Source organism: Protopterus annectens, chromosome 6.part0, assembly GCF_019279795.1.
Source record: "Protopterus annectens isolate FY-2018-M chromosome 6.part0, PAN1.0, whole genome shotgun sequence".
Lineage (NCBI taxonomy): Eukaryota > Metazoa > Chordata > Ceratodontiformes > Protopteridae > Protopterus > Protopterus annectens.
This window is the reverse complement of record NC_056737.1, coordinates 1,159,344,252-1,159,360,321: the sequence shown is the minus strand read 5'-3', so window position 1 is coordinate 1,159,360,321 and position 16,070 is coordinate 1,159,344,252. Positions and strand designations below refer to the sequence as shown.

Sequence of the window (16,070 nt, the reverse complement as noted above, 5' to 3'; positions counted from 1 at the left end):
ATAGTCAGATAGCCTCTCTTACATCACATTGAGTAAGGACCATCAGGTGCCAAGGAGAGGAAATTATTACACACCCTTTCCCCCAGCCAGACTTATTCATCAGACCCTAGGGTCAGTAGCAGCTGCCATAGCCTTAGTTCCTATGGCCTGTTTGTATATTCACATTCTTCAATGGACCCTAGCTGTTCAGTGGTCAGTTCTTCGCCATCACTTGTCCTTTCTGATCAAATTCACTTGAGTATGCATAGACCATGTATATTGCTGGATTCAGTTGGATGAAGTTTCCCAAGGCTGCCATCTTGTACTTCTGGCCCTTCAGTAGCTGTGGTAACCACGGACGCCTCCGAACTGGGGTAGGGGGCATTTCTTGGGATACATGGTCCAAGGCACATGGTCCCCAGAAGAGACCAGTTCACACATCAATGTCCTACAGATGAGAGTGGTCCTGCTAGCATTGCAGACCTTACAGGACACCCTCTTGGAATGGTGGTAATTTGAACTGACAGCATGTCAGTGGTTTGGTACATCAACAAATGGGGGGGGGCCTGATCTTATCCCTTTTGTCGAGAGGCAATGAGAGTGTGGCAGTGGGTGATCCCTTATTGCTTTCTTATGGCAACACACATACTGGAGAAATGCAGCATGCTAGCAGACAAACTCAGCTAGTTTGTTGTGATGCCTCACAAGTGGTCTCTTAGTCATTGGTGGAGAGGATTTTCAGTCAGTGGGGCCAAATACTTCTGTCTTCCCACAGGGCCTCTGCTAGGAAGATCTACAAAAGTAAATGGAAAAGATTATTTGTTTTGGCTCTACAGAGATAGAATTGGACCTCTTGACTGCTCCTACCTCTGCTGTCCTAGAGTTTTTAGCATCTGTTTTCAAGAAGGAGCTAGTTTCTGTACTACCAAAGTGCAGTTGATAGCCATATCTAATTTTCATTCAGGCGAAAATGCTTCCTTATTATCTTCTTCAAAATTGTGCAAGGCATTTCTCAGAGTTTCTTGTGTTTCTTGCTTAGGCCCCAGTGAAAGACCCCAGCTCTCTCTGGGATTTAACAGTCATGCTCCAAGGGTTAACTCAGAAACCCTTTGAATTATCATCTAAATCTGATTTAGAAATCTAAGTAATTTCTATGTTAAATTGTTAATCACTATGTAATCCAATGTAACTACTGTCTGTTTATTTTACTGTGGAGCTTTTCTCCCCGGGCCTCCGCTGAAAATGGACCCACGTCCAGTCGGACACTCCCGGTCAACAAATTTAAATAAATAAATAAAATAAATAAATAAATAATAAAATAAATAAAATTTTTATTCTGAAAAGCTGCCTTTCTAGTGGCCATAACATCTGTGAGATGAGTTTCTGAATTCCAAGGTCTCTTCCAAATCTCCTTATCTCATTTTTCACAAAGACACGGTTGTCTTGCTGACCAATCCATCTTTTTTACCTAAAGTAGTCTCAGAAACAGATAATTATCGAGTCATTAATTTGCCTGTTTTCTTTCCCAACTTAACTAACAAAGGAGAATGCATGCTTCATCTTTTGTTAAAACAATTTTAATGAATTTCAAATAGAAACAAGATTTACATGTATTAATCACACATATTTCAACAGTGGGTTAATAAAAAAACAATATTAAACAAACATAACTAAACTATTTACAAAAATGTTCACAAATGTACTGATGTTTGTTTACATCAACAAATGTTTAGCTTAATAAATTATTTCCCTAATTTGTTCCACATATTATATGTAGATGTATTCCTGACATTTCTTGATTTAATGGTCAGAATTTCCAAATTACAATATTCTGTAAGGAGAAACTTAAATTCATGAAAAGAGGGAGAAGTATGAGATTTCCAGTGTCTTGTTATAATTTTCCTTGCAACAGCTAATATGGACCAAATCAAATGATATTTGGCTATCCTAATACATTCATGTACTGGTGTATTAAACAAGATAATAGATTTAGATAGTGAAAAATTATCTGAAAATAAGGCTTGTAAAAAAAGATTTATATATTCCCAATATTTCTTTAATTCTAAACAATCAAAGAACATGTGAGACCAGTCAGCTTTTACTTTATTCTTACATCTCCAGCATATATTTTCATTATTACCAAATTTACTCATAGTGTATGGGGTCAAAAAGGATACTTGCAATGTATTTCCATGTATATAATTTCCATTTAATCAAAGTTATGTTTTTTTAGCTGATTCCAAAATAATTTATCACTATCATGAGGAAAATATTTGTTAATGGTGAAAAAATAGTTCCAGTAACTCTCTGAATAATTATCTGGATTATTTCTGATTATACAATGCCTACCCTAAAAACGTGCACGCTGATTGGCCAGCCCAACCAGCGTGCCCGTTGTAAATCCCTCAGTATACTAACGGAAAAAGGTCCGGTCGCCCGGACTTTTTCCGTTAGTATAAACTAATCTCGCTATGTTAAAGAGTTTAACATAGCGAGACAGCTAAAAGCAACGGAGATCTCCGTTGCTTTTTAAAGCTGTCTCGCCATGTTAAACTCCTTTAACATAGCGACACAGTAAAGCAACGGAGATCTTGCGATCTCCGTTGCTTTTAAACTTCTCGCTGTGTTAAATGAGTTTAACATAGCGAGACAGCTTTAAAATAAGCAGCGGAGATCTCCGTTGCTTTTAAAGCTGTCTGCCATGTTAAACCCATTTAACATAGCGAGAAGTAAAGCAACGGAGAACTTGCGTTCTCCGTTGCTTTATACAACTCTGATGTACTGCGTAGGCATCGCAGTACATCAGAACTGCCGGAACACCAGACAGGTGCGGAAGGGCAGCAAAGAGGCATTATACAATGCCATTATTTAAGAAAAGTAATTATTTCTTTTCTTAAATAATGGCATTATATATAATAACCACTTCTGGGTGTGGGTAATGCTGGATTTACCCACGGTTGTCTTTGTTTGGTCCTCGGGCTCACGGGACCAAACCACGCCAACCGTGGGTAAATCCAGCATTACCCACACCCAGGCGTGGGTTATTGCTATATTATTTTATATGTATATTAATTATTAGTAATTTGTTTTTAATTGAAGATTTTTGTTGTGTAGATAACATCGGGTAATGTATAAGTTTAGGTATTGTCTTTTTTTATTATTGGAGTCATTATGTCTAATTTATTTGCAAAAAATTGTCTACAATCTTGTAAAACCAGCCATAAATTTGTATCTATATTAAATTAAGTGGTGGTGCAGCGGATATTGTTGTTGCCTCACACAAGAGGTTCTCCGGTTCGATTCTTGACTGGAGCGCCTTCTGTGCGGAGTCTGCATGTCCTCCCTGTGGTCGAGTGAATTTAAAGACATGCAGGTAGGTGCGTGAACGTGTGGGTGTTCCTTTGTTGAAGGTTGGGCGCTGGGCTGGCAACGCGACACAGTAAAAGTTCACTGCCAATCATTAGCGGACTGCTATGGCGACCCTTAACTGGGAAAAGCTGAAAGACAGTTATTAAATTCAGCTAGCAGATAACAAATTGATTTCTTTTCATCTTTTATCATTATTTGAGACCAATATATTAGATTTTTTTCTTTGAAACATGACATCTTAGAGCAATCAAATGAAACAACAAGTTCTTGAGTAAATGCTATAGGAAAGGGGATTAAAAAAAACAAGCCTTACACCCTGTAGATTTGTATATATAATTTCTAAATGTTTTTATGAGAAGTAACATATAATTACATTTGTGAACACGATGAGTGTTTGTAAAAAAAAAAAAAAAAAAACTTAATAACCATATGAATGTGTTGTTTCCCGTTGCTAACTTTTGGGATTTAGGATTATTATGTGAGTCACTAGATAATATTTCTAAAAGTTTTTTCCATTTTGCATTATATTCATTGTCTATGAGAAGAGCTATAGTTTTAATCACAGAGAATAATGAGTGTAATTCTTAATTAGGAAATCCTATACTTCCATTTGTCCACTCTCTCATATGGTATGTTAGAACTATTCTGGGTTTATTAGGAGCCCAAAGAAATATTAGTACCAATGAATTGAATTTTTTAATTATAGATTTTTTTTTTTGGGGGGGGGGGTTATAGACAGTGACTGGATGATGTAAAGTATTTTGGGTAGTATAGTCATTTTTATAATTGAAAGTTTTTCTTCCATGGTAGAATATAACTTTTTCCATGTATATATAAAATCTTCTATTGCAGAAAGACTGTATATTTTATGTTATTAGTGATTATTATTTCCAGGTATATAATTTGATTTGATTTGTGCCAAATATTTTGTATTTTTATTGTTCAATATGTGATTATTTGGATATATGGGAATCATTTTTGTTTTGTTATGGTTAAAAGATAAACCTGACTTATTTCGAAATTTTCTCATATTATTAAAAACGGCTGCTATGGATGAATTATTTCGCCCAAAGTTATAAGTATTTTGACTGCAAAAGGTTGTATTTTGGAAGAGATATTAGGTGTTAAGTTAAAACTTTCAATTTCTTTATCTAATCTGATTAGATTTGCCCAAGGTTCCATAATTAATGTAAAACATAGGGGTGATAAAGGACAACCTTGTTTAGTTCCTTTGGTTATTGGGATTTTTTGTGAAGCACTAGTACCAATTTTAATATAAGCTTGACTATCTTTATATAAATAAGTGATACTATTTATAAAATTGTTTGAGAATTTTAATTCTTCCATGAGTAAGAATAAATAATCCCAATTAACTGAATCAAAGGCACAGTTTATATCAAGACTTATTAATATTAGGCTTTTATTTAAATTTTTTGCAGGCTCAATTAGGGTAATAACTCTTTTTATATTGTCATATGTATTTCTGTTTATAATAAAACCTGTCTGATCTTCATCTACTAAGGATGGGAGAAATGTTTTTAACCTATCTGCATATATAGACATATAAACATTTTGTAATCAATATTTAGTAATGAGATTGGCCTATATGAAGAACATTTTGTGGGATCTTTATTAGATTTCACTATTGGGGATATAAAGGTTATTTCCATGAGGGTGGAATAGTAGTCATTTTGGGAGGTAGTATAAACTTTATGAAGTTAATTTAAAGCTATTTTTGGTAAGATTTTATATATTTCAGGAATAATACCATTATTTCCAGGTGCTTTATTCTGTTTTAATTTGTTAATCTGATTTTGAAGGTCTGTGAAGGATATGGGTTTATCAATAACTATTGATTGTTCTTCTGATAATCTATTTTTAGTGTATTTGGTAATAAAGGCTTTAATCTCTTTTTTTGAATCTATTTTCTGAGATTTTTGATATTATGGAAACATTTTCTGAATTTGATTAATATATTTTGCAAGTCATAGACCATCTTTTTTTAGGAGAGCCAATTTCTTTAATATAATTAAGCTTATTAAGTCATTTGGTTTTATTTGCCAACATATTCAATGATTTAGAGCTGATAGAACAATTTACATTTTTTCTAAACTAATCATTGTTTTGTGATTCAAAATTTCCAAATACTTATTATTTAGTAAAGTGATTTCTCTTTTTCCCCCTATTTCTATCTTTATCTTTCATATTATTCATTTTTAAGTTATCTAATTTGGATTGTACATGCTTCATCTTTTGGCTGTACATAGGCAACTATGTTTTAATCTCCATAGAATAAAAGATTTCAGAAAAGCCAGAACAATTGTTTGTCTCCTTTTCCCCAAGCAAATTGAGCTTACCTGTTTCTAATATTACCCTTCCCAATGGCTTATTGATTGCATTTCCTTTCTTTACAGTCAACAAGGCCTGTCGCTACCCAAGTCTCCTAAAGCACACTCCATCAGGTCCATGGGTAATTCTTCTTCTTTTGATCTAGAACTTCTATTGATGACATTTGTGCAGCATCTACCTGGTCTAATGCTCATACCTTTATTGCTCATTACAAATTGGATTTGACTTCCAGGAGCAGGGCTGCCTTTGGTTCTACAGTACTCTTGAATATCTTTCCATAAAGCCCATCCAGGGTATGCATAGCTGGGGACTGTGTCCCAATAGTTGAATAATGAATGAAAAGGACATCAGATATTAAAATTGTGTACTCACAATAACTATGGATGTAATGTGATCCTATCTCGCCTACATTCTCTACAGATGGGTTCGGAGCCGATCCTCGGCTCCAACTCGGCGCTATACAATAGAACGCAGTCTCTTATTGGCTGAGTCACCTCATATCCCAGGATGCACCACCACTACCTCCCCAGATCTCGTTTGCCGCTTTCCAGCATAGACGTGGTCTCGGACTTGGCTGAGCTAAGTACCTCTAGTTAGAAATCTTTTTCTGTCAGATTTTTTCTGAAAGTCACCCAAAAGCTGTTTTAACGGCTATTGTTGTTGTATGTTTGTGATTTGGTAACTTTTTGTGGTAGATTGTGTTTGTTTCTTGGTAGGAAGGTTCCGTTTAGATTAGAGGGGCCTAGCCCTACTTTAGGCGTTTGAGTTAGAGCCTAGTTGTCGCTGTCTATTGTATAGTCTGTAGTTGTTAACTTGTCGAAACCATGTCAAAAGAACATAGACCTTCTGGTTTCAAAAAATGTGTCAAGTGTAGCTACAAGATGTCAGTCACAGATGATCATTCCCTGTGTGTGTATTGTCTAGGTCCTAAACACCTACAGGAGTCTTGTAGCGTTTGCCACGCTTTTTCCTCTCGAGTCCTCCAAGAGAGGAAAAACAAATTGATTTTAAAAGGGCTCATTGCCCCTTCTTTTGAGGAAGCTTTATCCTCTTCTTCTTCCCCTTCTGGCAAGAAGAAAAAATCGTCGGCTCCGACCAGCCCGTCGGAACCGATAGCCAAAAAGTCTAGACAGGCTTCTCCGTCGGCTCCACGGACTTCGGAGCCGAGGGCAGAACGGTCTGCATCGATGCCTCCAGCCTCGACTCCCCTGGCCTTGGAGTCGAGAGCTCGGACATCGAGAGGTGGGTCACCTTCATCGGCTCCACTGACTTCGGAGCCGATGAGGATTGCCCGCTCAGACACTTCCGCCGGGCGAAGTCCACATCGGCTCCGAGGGAGGTTGCAATAGTAGTGGAATCTCCCTCGGCGCCGATACATCTCGAGCCTTTACGGAGCCGGTCCCCCACTCTTTCGGAGCCGGCGGAGAAGTCGACTCGGACCCGATCGGTCTCTTCTCGTTCTTCGAGGATGTCCGATTCGGACGTAGACAGGGTGCTTCAGAAGCTCTTCCAGTCACCGGTCTTCGCTAAATTGATCTCGACTCCTGCCCAGCTGGCTTTGGAGCCGATCCCTTACCTTTCTACTACCACTCCTCCTCCGACAGCCTCGGCGCCGTTGGAGTCGGTGTTGGTGGACCCGGGCAAAGTTATCGAGTCGGCTCCGACTCTAACTTCAACTCCGTCCCTTGGGTCGGGGTTCGGTACACGAACTTCCTCAGTCGGCCCCGGGGGGGAGGCTTCGGATCCGACCCTTTCGGTTCCGAGCCTTTCTCTAGGTGCGTCGGCTGCGGGGGCTCCTGTTACTGTTGTGGCATCGGGGATGGGACCTTCCCAGGATTCTGGGGGTCCTGCCTTCGATGCCATGAGAAGTGCTTTAGCCAAATCCTCTTTGGCCACTTCGACCTTTCCACCACCACCCCCTTCCTTGGACGTGGTGACTGGCGTTTCTGGAGTCCCCCTGTCTCGTGACAGCAGAGCCCCTGGGCCTGAGGTTACCCCCATTGGTGGTTCCCTTCTTCCTGGAGGTTCCTCCGACACTCCTTCGGAGGAACCACCCAGGAAGAGACAGTGTAAGAGGAAACACGTCGACTCCCCTGACGAGTCCCTCACATCGGATACCGACCTCGATGATGCGGAGGGGTCCCCAAAGTCGTCTTCGGAAGATGTCTCCTTTGCAGACATTCTAGAAATCCTTAAACACCGAGGCGATTGGCAGTCCAAACCCCCTTCCGCTGAGGAGTCGGTGTTCCTCAAGGCCTTCGGGGCTCAGCCCTCCGCCTCCTGGGTGTCTCCGCCCTTCGATGAGCTTCTGGATTTGATCTCTCGAAGGGCGTGGGAACACCCGGATTCTGTGGAACCGGTCCAGCTCGTCCCAATAAGTTTCTCTCAGCACCCCCGGACAAGGAGTTCTTATCTAAGGGTGTGGCTGTAGATGCTATGGTGGTGGCATCTGCCACCCAACAAGATGTGGCAGAGGCTTCGACGTCCATCCATCCCCCTAATAAAGAGTCTAGGAGCATGGATCGGTACGGCAAGCGTACCCTTACTTCAGCGGCCTTTACGTTAAGGTCTCTGAATTACTTGGCACACTTCACCAGACTACAGAGGGATCTGATCAAGGAGCTGTCGGATGCCCTCTCGGGTAACTTACCTGATCAATTAACTCAGACAGTTAATTCTCAGTTGGCTACCCTATCCTCTTTATCTAATTCGTCCATGAGGCTCATTTCCTATGCGGCCGAAGGGGCGAGTAGAGCGGCGGGAACAGGTGTTGCTCTACGGAGACAAGCCTGGTTACGCCTGTGTCATTTTGCGGAGGCCTTTAAGTCTTCCTTTGCCGACGCCCCCTTTGATGGGTCCTCATTGTTTGGACCCAAGGTAAAGGACACTTTGACTCGCTGCGAGCAGGAGGGTAAGACCTTGGCTGCCGTAGGAGCCCGCTTTTCCACTCCCGTCAGGCCTTATCCCAAGGCCCGAAGGGGAGGGAAAATGTGGTTCCGTAAGTCTCAGAAGCCTTACTCGTCGCAGCAGAGCGATCCCCCTTCTAGAGGCAGAGGAGGGGGAAATTTTTCAGGGAGACGCCGTCCCAGAGGCGGCGGAGGCCCCCGCAACACTGGAGACTGCGAGTCCTTTCGTGGCTCCTCCTCCTTCCAGCATCCCTGAAGGAGTGCCCGACTGTGCAGCTCCGGAGCCAGTCGGGGGTCGTTTCTCGAAGCACCTAAAGGCCTGGGAAAATATTACTCAGGACCAATGGGTGCTTCGAATCATTGCCGGAGGTTACTCCATCCCCTTTGTTCAACCACCCCCACCAGTCCTAAGAATCCCGGACCCACCACCCAGTCAATGGGATCATGCAGCCGACGAAGTATCAAAGCTGTTTCAAAAAGGAGTCATCCAACCTGTCCCCGCAGACCAGGCCGGATTAGGGACTTACTCAAGATTCTTTTTGGTGCCAAAAAAGACCGGGGACTTGAGACCCATTTTGGATCTCAGCAAACTGAACCGATTTGTAAAAAAGTCCAAATTCCGGATGGTCACTTTACAATCCATTCTCCAACTGTTGGAGAAAGGAGTTTGGATGTGCTCCATAGACCTCAAAGACGCCTACTATCACATTCTGATGGATCAGGCGTCGAGGAGACACTTACGCTTCAGCCTAGGAGACAGTCATTTTCAGTTCCGAGCGCTGCCCTTTGGTCTCACCACAGCCCCCAGGGTGTTTACCAAATGTTTGGCAGTCGCGACTGCTCACTTGAGGAGTCTAGGATTCCAGGTGTTTCCATACCTAGACGACTGGCTCCTAACTGCCGCCTCCAGGCATCTACTCTTGCAAAATTTAGCAGCCACGATAGCACTGGGCAAATCCTTAGGAATCACCTTCAATTGGTCAAAATCTGTATTGCAACCATCTCAGCGTATTCTGTTCATCGGTGCAGAAATAGATTCAAGGCAGATGCGAGTCTATCTTCCTGCAGAAAGGATCACGACGCTTCAGTCTCAAGTCCGGACACTACTCCTCAGACGTCGAGCTCCAGCAAGAATGGTCCTGCAACTGTTGGGCTCCATGGCAGCCACCATTCTTCTGGTCCCCTTGGCAAGGTTGCACATGAGGATACTTCAGTGGCTCCTCTCAGTCCAGTGGTCTTATCAGGACCGTCCCCTCAGTCACCACATTCTGATCACGGACACGTGCAAACAGGATCTCCGTTGGTGGCTTCTAACCCCCAATCTGAATCAAGGGCGACCCTTCGTCCCGCCACTCCCTTCTGCCACGCTGACTACGGACGCCTCCCAGACAGGGTGGGGGGGTCATTATCTGGACAGGTCGGTCCAAGGCATGTGGCACCCCGACGAGAGTCTTCTTCATATCAATATCCTGGAGATGAGGGCGGTGCTTTTAGCGTTGCAAGCACTGCACGATCACCTCCCCCAGGGTACAATTGCCATTCAATCCGACAGCATGTCGGTAGTCTGGTACCTAAACAAACAAGGAGGAACCAGGTCCTATCCCCTTTGCAGAGAGGCCATGAGAGTATGGGATTGGGCGATTGCTACCAAGCGTTTTCTAATGGCAACGCACATTCCGGGGAAATCCAACGTGATAGCCGACAGACTGAGCAGAACTATTCTCTCCCCTCACGAGTGGTCCTTGAACAACAGAGTGACAACACAGATTTTCACAAGATGGGGAGTCCCCTGTTGCGATCTCTTTGCAAGCCCCTTCAATGCGAAGTGTCATCACTTCTTCACTCTGACCCCAGTTTCGGGGAAGACTCCCAAGGACGCTCTAGTCCACGATTGGCCCTCCGGTCTGCTATACGCCTTTCCACCGGTTCCCCTTCTCCCCAAGGTGATTCAGAAGGCGATTCGCTTGAAAAGCAGGATGATATTAATCGCCCCATACTGGCCTCGGCAAATCTGGTTCCCCTTTCTTCACAGGTATGCATTGGAGGGTCCTTGGTTCCTGGACCAAGTTCCGGACCTTTTGACTCATCAGTCAGGACAACTCCATCAGTCCCTCCATTCGTTGAAGTTGACAGCCTGGCTACTCCTCTTCCAACCATAATTAGGACCCACTCTTTGGCTCCTGAAGTCATACACATCTTGTCTTCAGCCCACAAGACTTCTACAAAGAAAATATATAGCAGTAAATGGAAGAGATTTGCTATTTGGGCCCAGCTCCGAGGATTAGACCCAATGGCAGCCTCGGTATCAGAAGTACTCAAATTTTTAGCCTCCCTGTTCCAGCAAGGCTGCTCAGTATCTACCATTAAAGTACAATTGGCAGCTATTTCCAATTTTCATGAAAGTGTGCAACCTCCCTTAATGAGCAACAAGCTTTGTAAGGCCTTTATTAAAGGAGCTTGGCTTCTACGACCCCCCATTTCGCAACCTGCACCTCCGTGGGATCTGAACGTGGTATTAGGTGCCTTAACCTCGCCACCCTTTGAGCCGGCAGCAACCTGTGATCTCAAATTCCTTTCTTGGAAAACTACACTTCTAGTTGCTATTACTTCAGCAAGACGGGTTTCAGAGCTTCAGGCTCTATGTGTTAAACCACCTTACCTGGTATTCCACAAGGATAGAGTATCTCTTAGGACAAACCCATCCTTTATACCAAAGGTTTGTTCTAGTTTCTGTCTACAGCAGTCGATGGAGCTACCGGTCTTCTTTCCCAAATATTCCAATAGAGCTGAATACACTTTTCACTGCTTAGATGTGCACAGACAATTGCGCTTCTATTTGGATAGGACACACAAAGCACGGAAATCAGATCAACTGTTTGTGTCCTTTTCAGATAACAGATTAGGCAAAGCCATCACTAAAGTCACTACTGCCAAGTGGATCAGGGACTGCATCACTCACGTTTATCTCATCTCAAACAAAGAGCTCATGGCTCCCGTAAAAGCTCATTCCACTAGAGCTATGGCCACTTCGGCAGCCTTTCATTCCAAGCTCTCTATTGGCGACATTTGTGCGGCTGCCATGTGGACATCTTCACACACCTTTGTTTCTCACTACAAATTAGATGTGGCATCCAGGGGTCGAGCTTCCTTCGGTTCCACAGTTCTCAGGAGTGTTTTCCAGTGAGCCACCCGGGAATTAGGTGCTAGGGACGCTGTCCCATCTGTAGAGAATGTAGGCGAGATAGGATCACATTACATCTTTTAGTTATGTACTTACCATAACTTTAGATGTATGGGATCCATCTCGCCTACATTCCTAATAACCCACCCTCCATCCCCCTGCCTTGTAGACCAGGAGAGACCGGACGGTCCGAAACTGTTTTTTCTTTCCTCTCTTGAAAGACCTGAGTATGTTATGACAATAGTATGTCTCTGTGAATATGAGTGCGAACAAACGAGATCTGGGGAGGTAGTGGTGGTGCATCCTGGGATATGAGGTGACTCAGCCAATAAGAGACTGCGTTCTATTGTATAGCGCCGAGTCGGAGCCGAGGATCGGCTCCGAACCTATCTGTAGAGAATGTAGGCGAGATGGATCCCATACATCTAAAGTTATGGTAAGTACATAACTAAAAGATTTGTGTTGTCCACTTTCATTCTTCCTCCACCCCCCCTTCCTATTAACTTCTGGATTTACCTTATGGTTATTGCAGAATAACTCACTAAGTTAGGCATCAACCGCTATATTACTAGGTGGGCTGCAAACTGGCTCACAGTACCCACAGTGTGAAAGTAGCTGACTCCAAGTCAGACTGCTGGCTAGTCACGATTGGAGTCCCACAGGGTTTGGTGCTGGGTCCTCCCCTGTTTGATATCTACTTCTCTGAAGTCCAAGCCAACACGAAGGGACTCTGGCTGACAAAGCTTGCAGACGATTGGAAGTTGGGAGTTATTATTAACTTCCCAAGGGATGTTGGCATCCTACAAAATGGCCTCACTGAGACCAACGACTGGTGTCAGAACCATGGCTTTAAGCTCAATGCCAAAAAATGTGTCATTATCCCCTTTGGGAAAAGCCTGGTTCCCATGAATTACCACATTGATGATAGTCCACTGAACGCAGAAGGTGTTATAAGAGTTCTGGGAACACAGGTTGACAGCAACCTATCTTTTGATCACCACGTTGCCACTGTAGTCAGAAAGTCCTTCTATGTGGCACATCTCATTACTAAGGGTTTTGCATCCAGGAGGAAAGAGGTCATTGTCTCCCTCTACTCTTCCCTCATTAGGCCATTTATCGAGTACAATGCCCCATTTGGCATGTTCCTCACTCGATACCTGCAACAAAGGAGGGGCCGCAAAAATACCTCACAAAGAGGATCCTAGGCCTTAAACACTTTGTCCTACATGGACAGACTCAAAAAACTCCAACTATTCTCTTTCTCATATTGCCTACTTAGAGGCAAGCTCTGCTTGACTTACAAAGCCATGTCTGACCCAGCTCTGTTAGAAATGCTACATCTAAAGAAATCCCAATTCTTCCACACCACATGCTCCAGAGACCTCAACCTCATTACCACAATCAGCAGAATGTACTAAAGGGACATGTTCATAACCCAGAGACTGCCCATGCTATGGAATAGACTTCCCATACATGTCAAACAGAGCACCTCACTGACCCTCTTCAAGGAAATCTTGATGAGTGGATTGGAAATAGAAAATTCACCCCGGGGCTAACTCCAGTGGCTCTACTCAACAGAGGCACTGGGAACTAAGGTTGGGTAGCATGATGCTAGGGTAATATACTATGGCTAGGCTTGTAAATGCCCCATGGCCATTAGCCTAGTACACACCTATGAACCTATGAACCTATCTCTGTTCAAGGTTTGAGTCCCACTTCTACTACTATTAATTTTACTTTGTCTTAACCTAGGGGTTAGTTCCTCCTATAGCTTGTAAGGCAGCAAACTTAATCTGAGTAATAGCAGGTTGACTGGGGCATTATGGGTAAAGGGAGGAGCTCAAGAGTTAGATCTGAGAGTCTAGTAAACGTGGCCAAGTCAGATCTAAGGTCAGATCCGATACCCAATAGTTGCGGAAGAATGAAAATGGCAAACGGAGATGAATAGTTATGGTGAGTACATAACTTTAATTTTCTTAGGAGGTCACTGGCCATAATATTATAAGAAAGGTATAACTGTGCTATTCCACAACAAGGTAGTAAGGCCAACCCAGGATACAGGCCAGTGGTCTTGATTTTCAGTATGTGGGAAATTAATGAAGAAATTACTGATGGTATGACTAGTGGAGTTTTTGAGGGATATCGGGAGGAACCAATGTGGTGTAGTATACGTCATTAAAGGCTTTGACTCAGTGCCATGCAGAAGCCTTAAAGGGCCTGGGGAGGGGATATGAAGGAAAAAAAACAGTGGTTGGAAGGAAGGGTGTAGTGTGATAGTAAAGGGGACATAGAGGCTATCAGTGGTGAGTCCCAGGGGTCAGTTCTAATTATGGTGCTCATCAGTACAACATTGCACCGAGATTAAGTTGAACTTCTGGAAATGATAAAGAATGGATCAGTGATGAAATAGTTGGAGACAGTGGGCTCATCCTTATGGGAGAAATGAGAAAATTGGGAAAGTGGACTGGCAGGAAGTAGCTAAGGTTCACTGAGGGTTATAGCATCTGGAAAGGTAGGATATGGATTAAGACAGTGGGATAGAAAAGGAATCTGGAGAAATACCTGAATTAGTTAGAGCTGCTGAGGTAAACACCCAAGCTGAAAGTAAAAAAAGACCAATAGGATAGGTAAGATGACAGCTTGAGCTATACCAGGATAAGGATATTTAATTTTTAATTTCTAATTGTATTTATTTGTAATTGTTAAAATGACCTGGTCAGTTTTGGGCACATTTTATCTCTGGCCAAGCCAAAAAAGGTTAGGGGGAAATGCAGTATATAATTGACAGGTTAGAGTAGTTGATTAACCAGCCTTTTTTTGTGGTTGGGGGGAAACTGAGAGGAAGATAATTAGGATAAGGGGATAAATTGATGAAGTAATGGATGGAGAGAGAGAGAGAAAAGAAAAGAAAAGAAACTAAGGCTTTTCTCTCAGGAGAACAGAAAGGGTAGAGCCTGTGAGTGTACAATATTATACTTGGGAGCCGCAGGTGATAGAGTTCCTGAAAATGAATTTGGCGGAAGGGACCATCACCTACAGAGAGATGGAACTGGATTTAACCTAATGTTGAGTGATGAATAACATGGAATGGGTTGGTTGCCTGATTGAGTGGTAAGGTGAAGTAAAATGCATTCCTTAAACAGGAAATAAGACATGCTGAGGAGAAAAGGCAGCAGTGAGAGAAATACACATGCAAGGTACCATTTGTGCACATTAGACAAACTAAACAAATAATCTCCTGCTTGCTGATTATTTGTTTACTTATATGTATGTGTTTATGCAAGGAAATCTAATTCAGAAAACATTTAGTGCAGCAAAGCTTTTGTATGGCATATCAATGGTTGTGAGTGTTAAAAAAATGATGTTCGTTTGAACAAAACTGTTCTTTTTTTCAGAATTTCATTACTGCTGTATATAGCACTTGTATTTTACTGAGCTGAACCTATTCCCATCTAAACTGTTTGTTTTTGCATGCAGCCTTCATATGTTTTTATTTCTGACTTTAACTTGTGTGCTTTTTTTAAATAGATTGATGCTGCAAGGACAGGAAAAAGTGAAATAGAAGGCTCACGAGTACTGCTGACAAGAGTTGTTCGGAAACCAAATTGGTTTTCCCAGTTTTTGGTGGCTCTTCGCAATGCTGCACATGAACACCTTGCTGATTTGTTAATAGGGGAAGGAGAATTTGAGACAGAACCCGGTACTACTACTCTGCTTTTTTGTTGCAAACTATAGATTTTCTAATATTACATTCTCTTCTGTCACTTAATAGTAAAGTGTATTATGTGTAATGCACTAGTGCAATGTACTGCTGAATCATCCATCCATCTGTCCACAACTCCTTTTTCCCATTTTTGCTTATGGAGTCGGGGTGTCACTTCAACAGTGACAGTCATCTAGATACAAGGTTTACACCACCAGGTGGTTAGCACTGTAGTTGTAGTTCTTTCATACCACACACTCGCACACACACTTATGGCCAGTTTAATGTTCAGTCCCCCTATTGTATTTCTTCCGAATGTGGGAGGAAACCAGAGTACCAGGAGGAACCCTACACTAACACAGAGAGGACATGCAGACTCCATATCATAAAAAAGTAATTAAATATTTTATCTGGTCTATTAGTGTTGGATAATTAGTTCAATTTAATTATTTAAGCAAGTATGGACACATGAACAAAATGGGTAATAAGAGACCAGAATACTGGTTTGCTATTGTTGCAGTGTAAAACATCATGCAGTTAATACAGAGGTTACATAAGGATAATCTGTTAATGTAAGGAGATT

At 42.5% G+C, this 16,070-nt stretch overlaps 1 protein-coding gene across 1 annotated transcript in view; it reads left to right on the top strand.

Moving 5' to 3' along the window:
- The window catches only part of IFIH1 (interferon induced with helicase C domain 1), a 2,457,004-nt gene that overhangs the window by 58,495 nt on the left and 2,382,439 nt on the right, over positions 1-16,070 (top strand). The window contains exon 2 of the mRNA XM_044074778.1: positions 15,313-15,484. Coding sequence (XP_043930713.1) covers positions 15,313-15,484 — 172 coding nt within the window. The remainder of the gene's footprint in view (positions 1-15,312; positions 15,485-16,070) is intronic.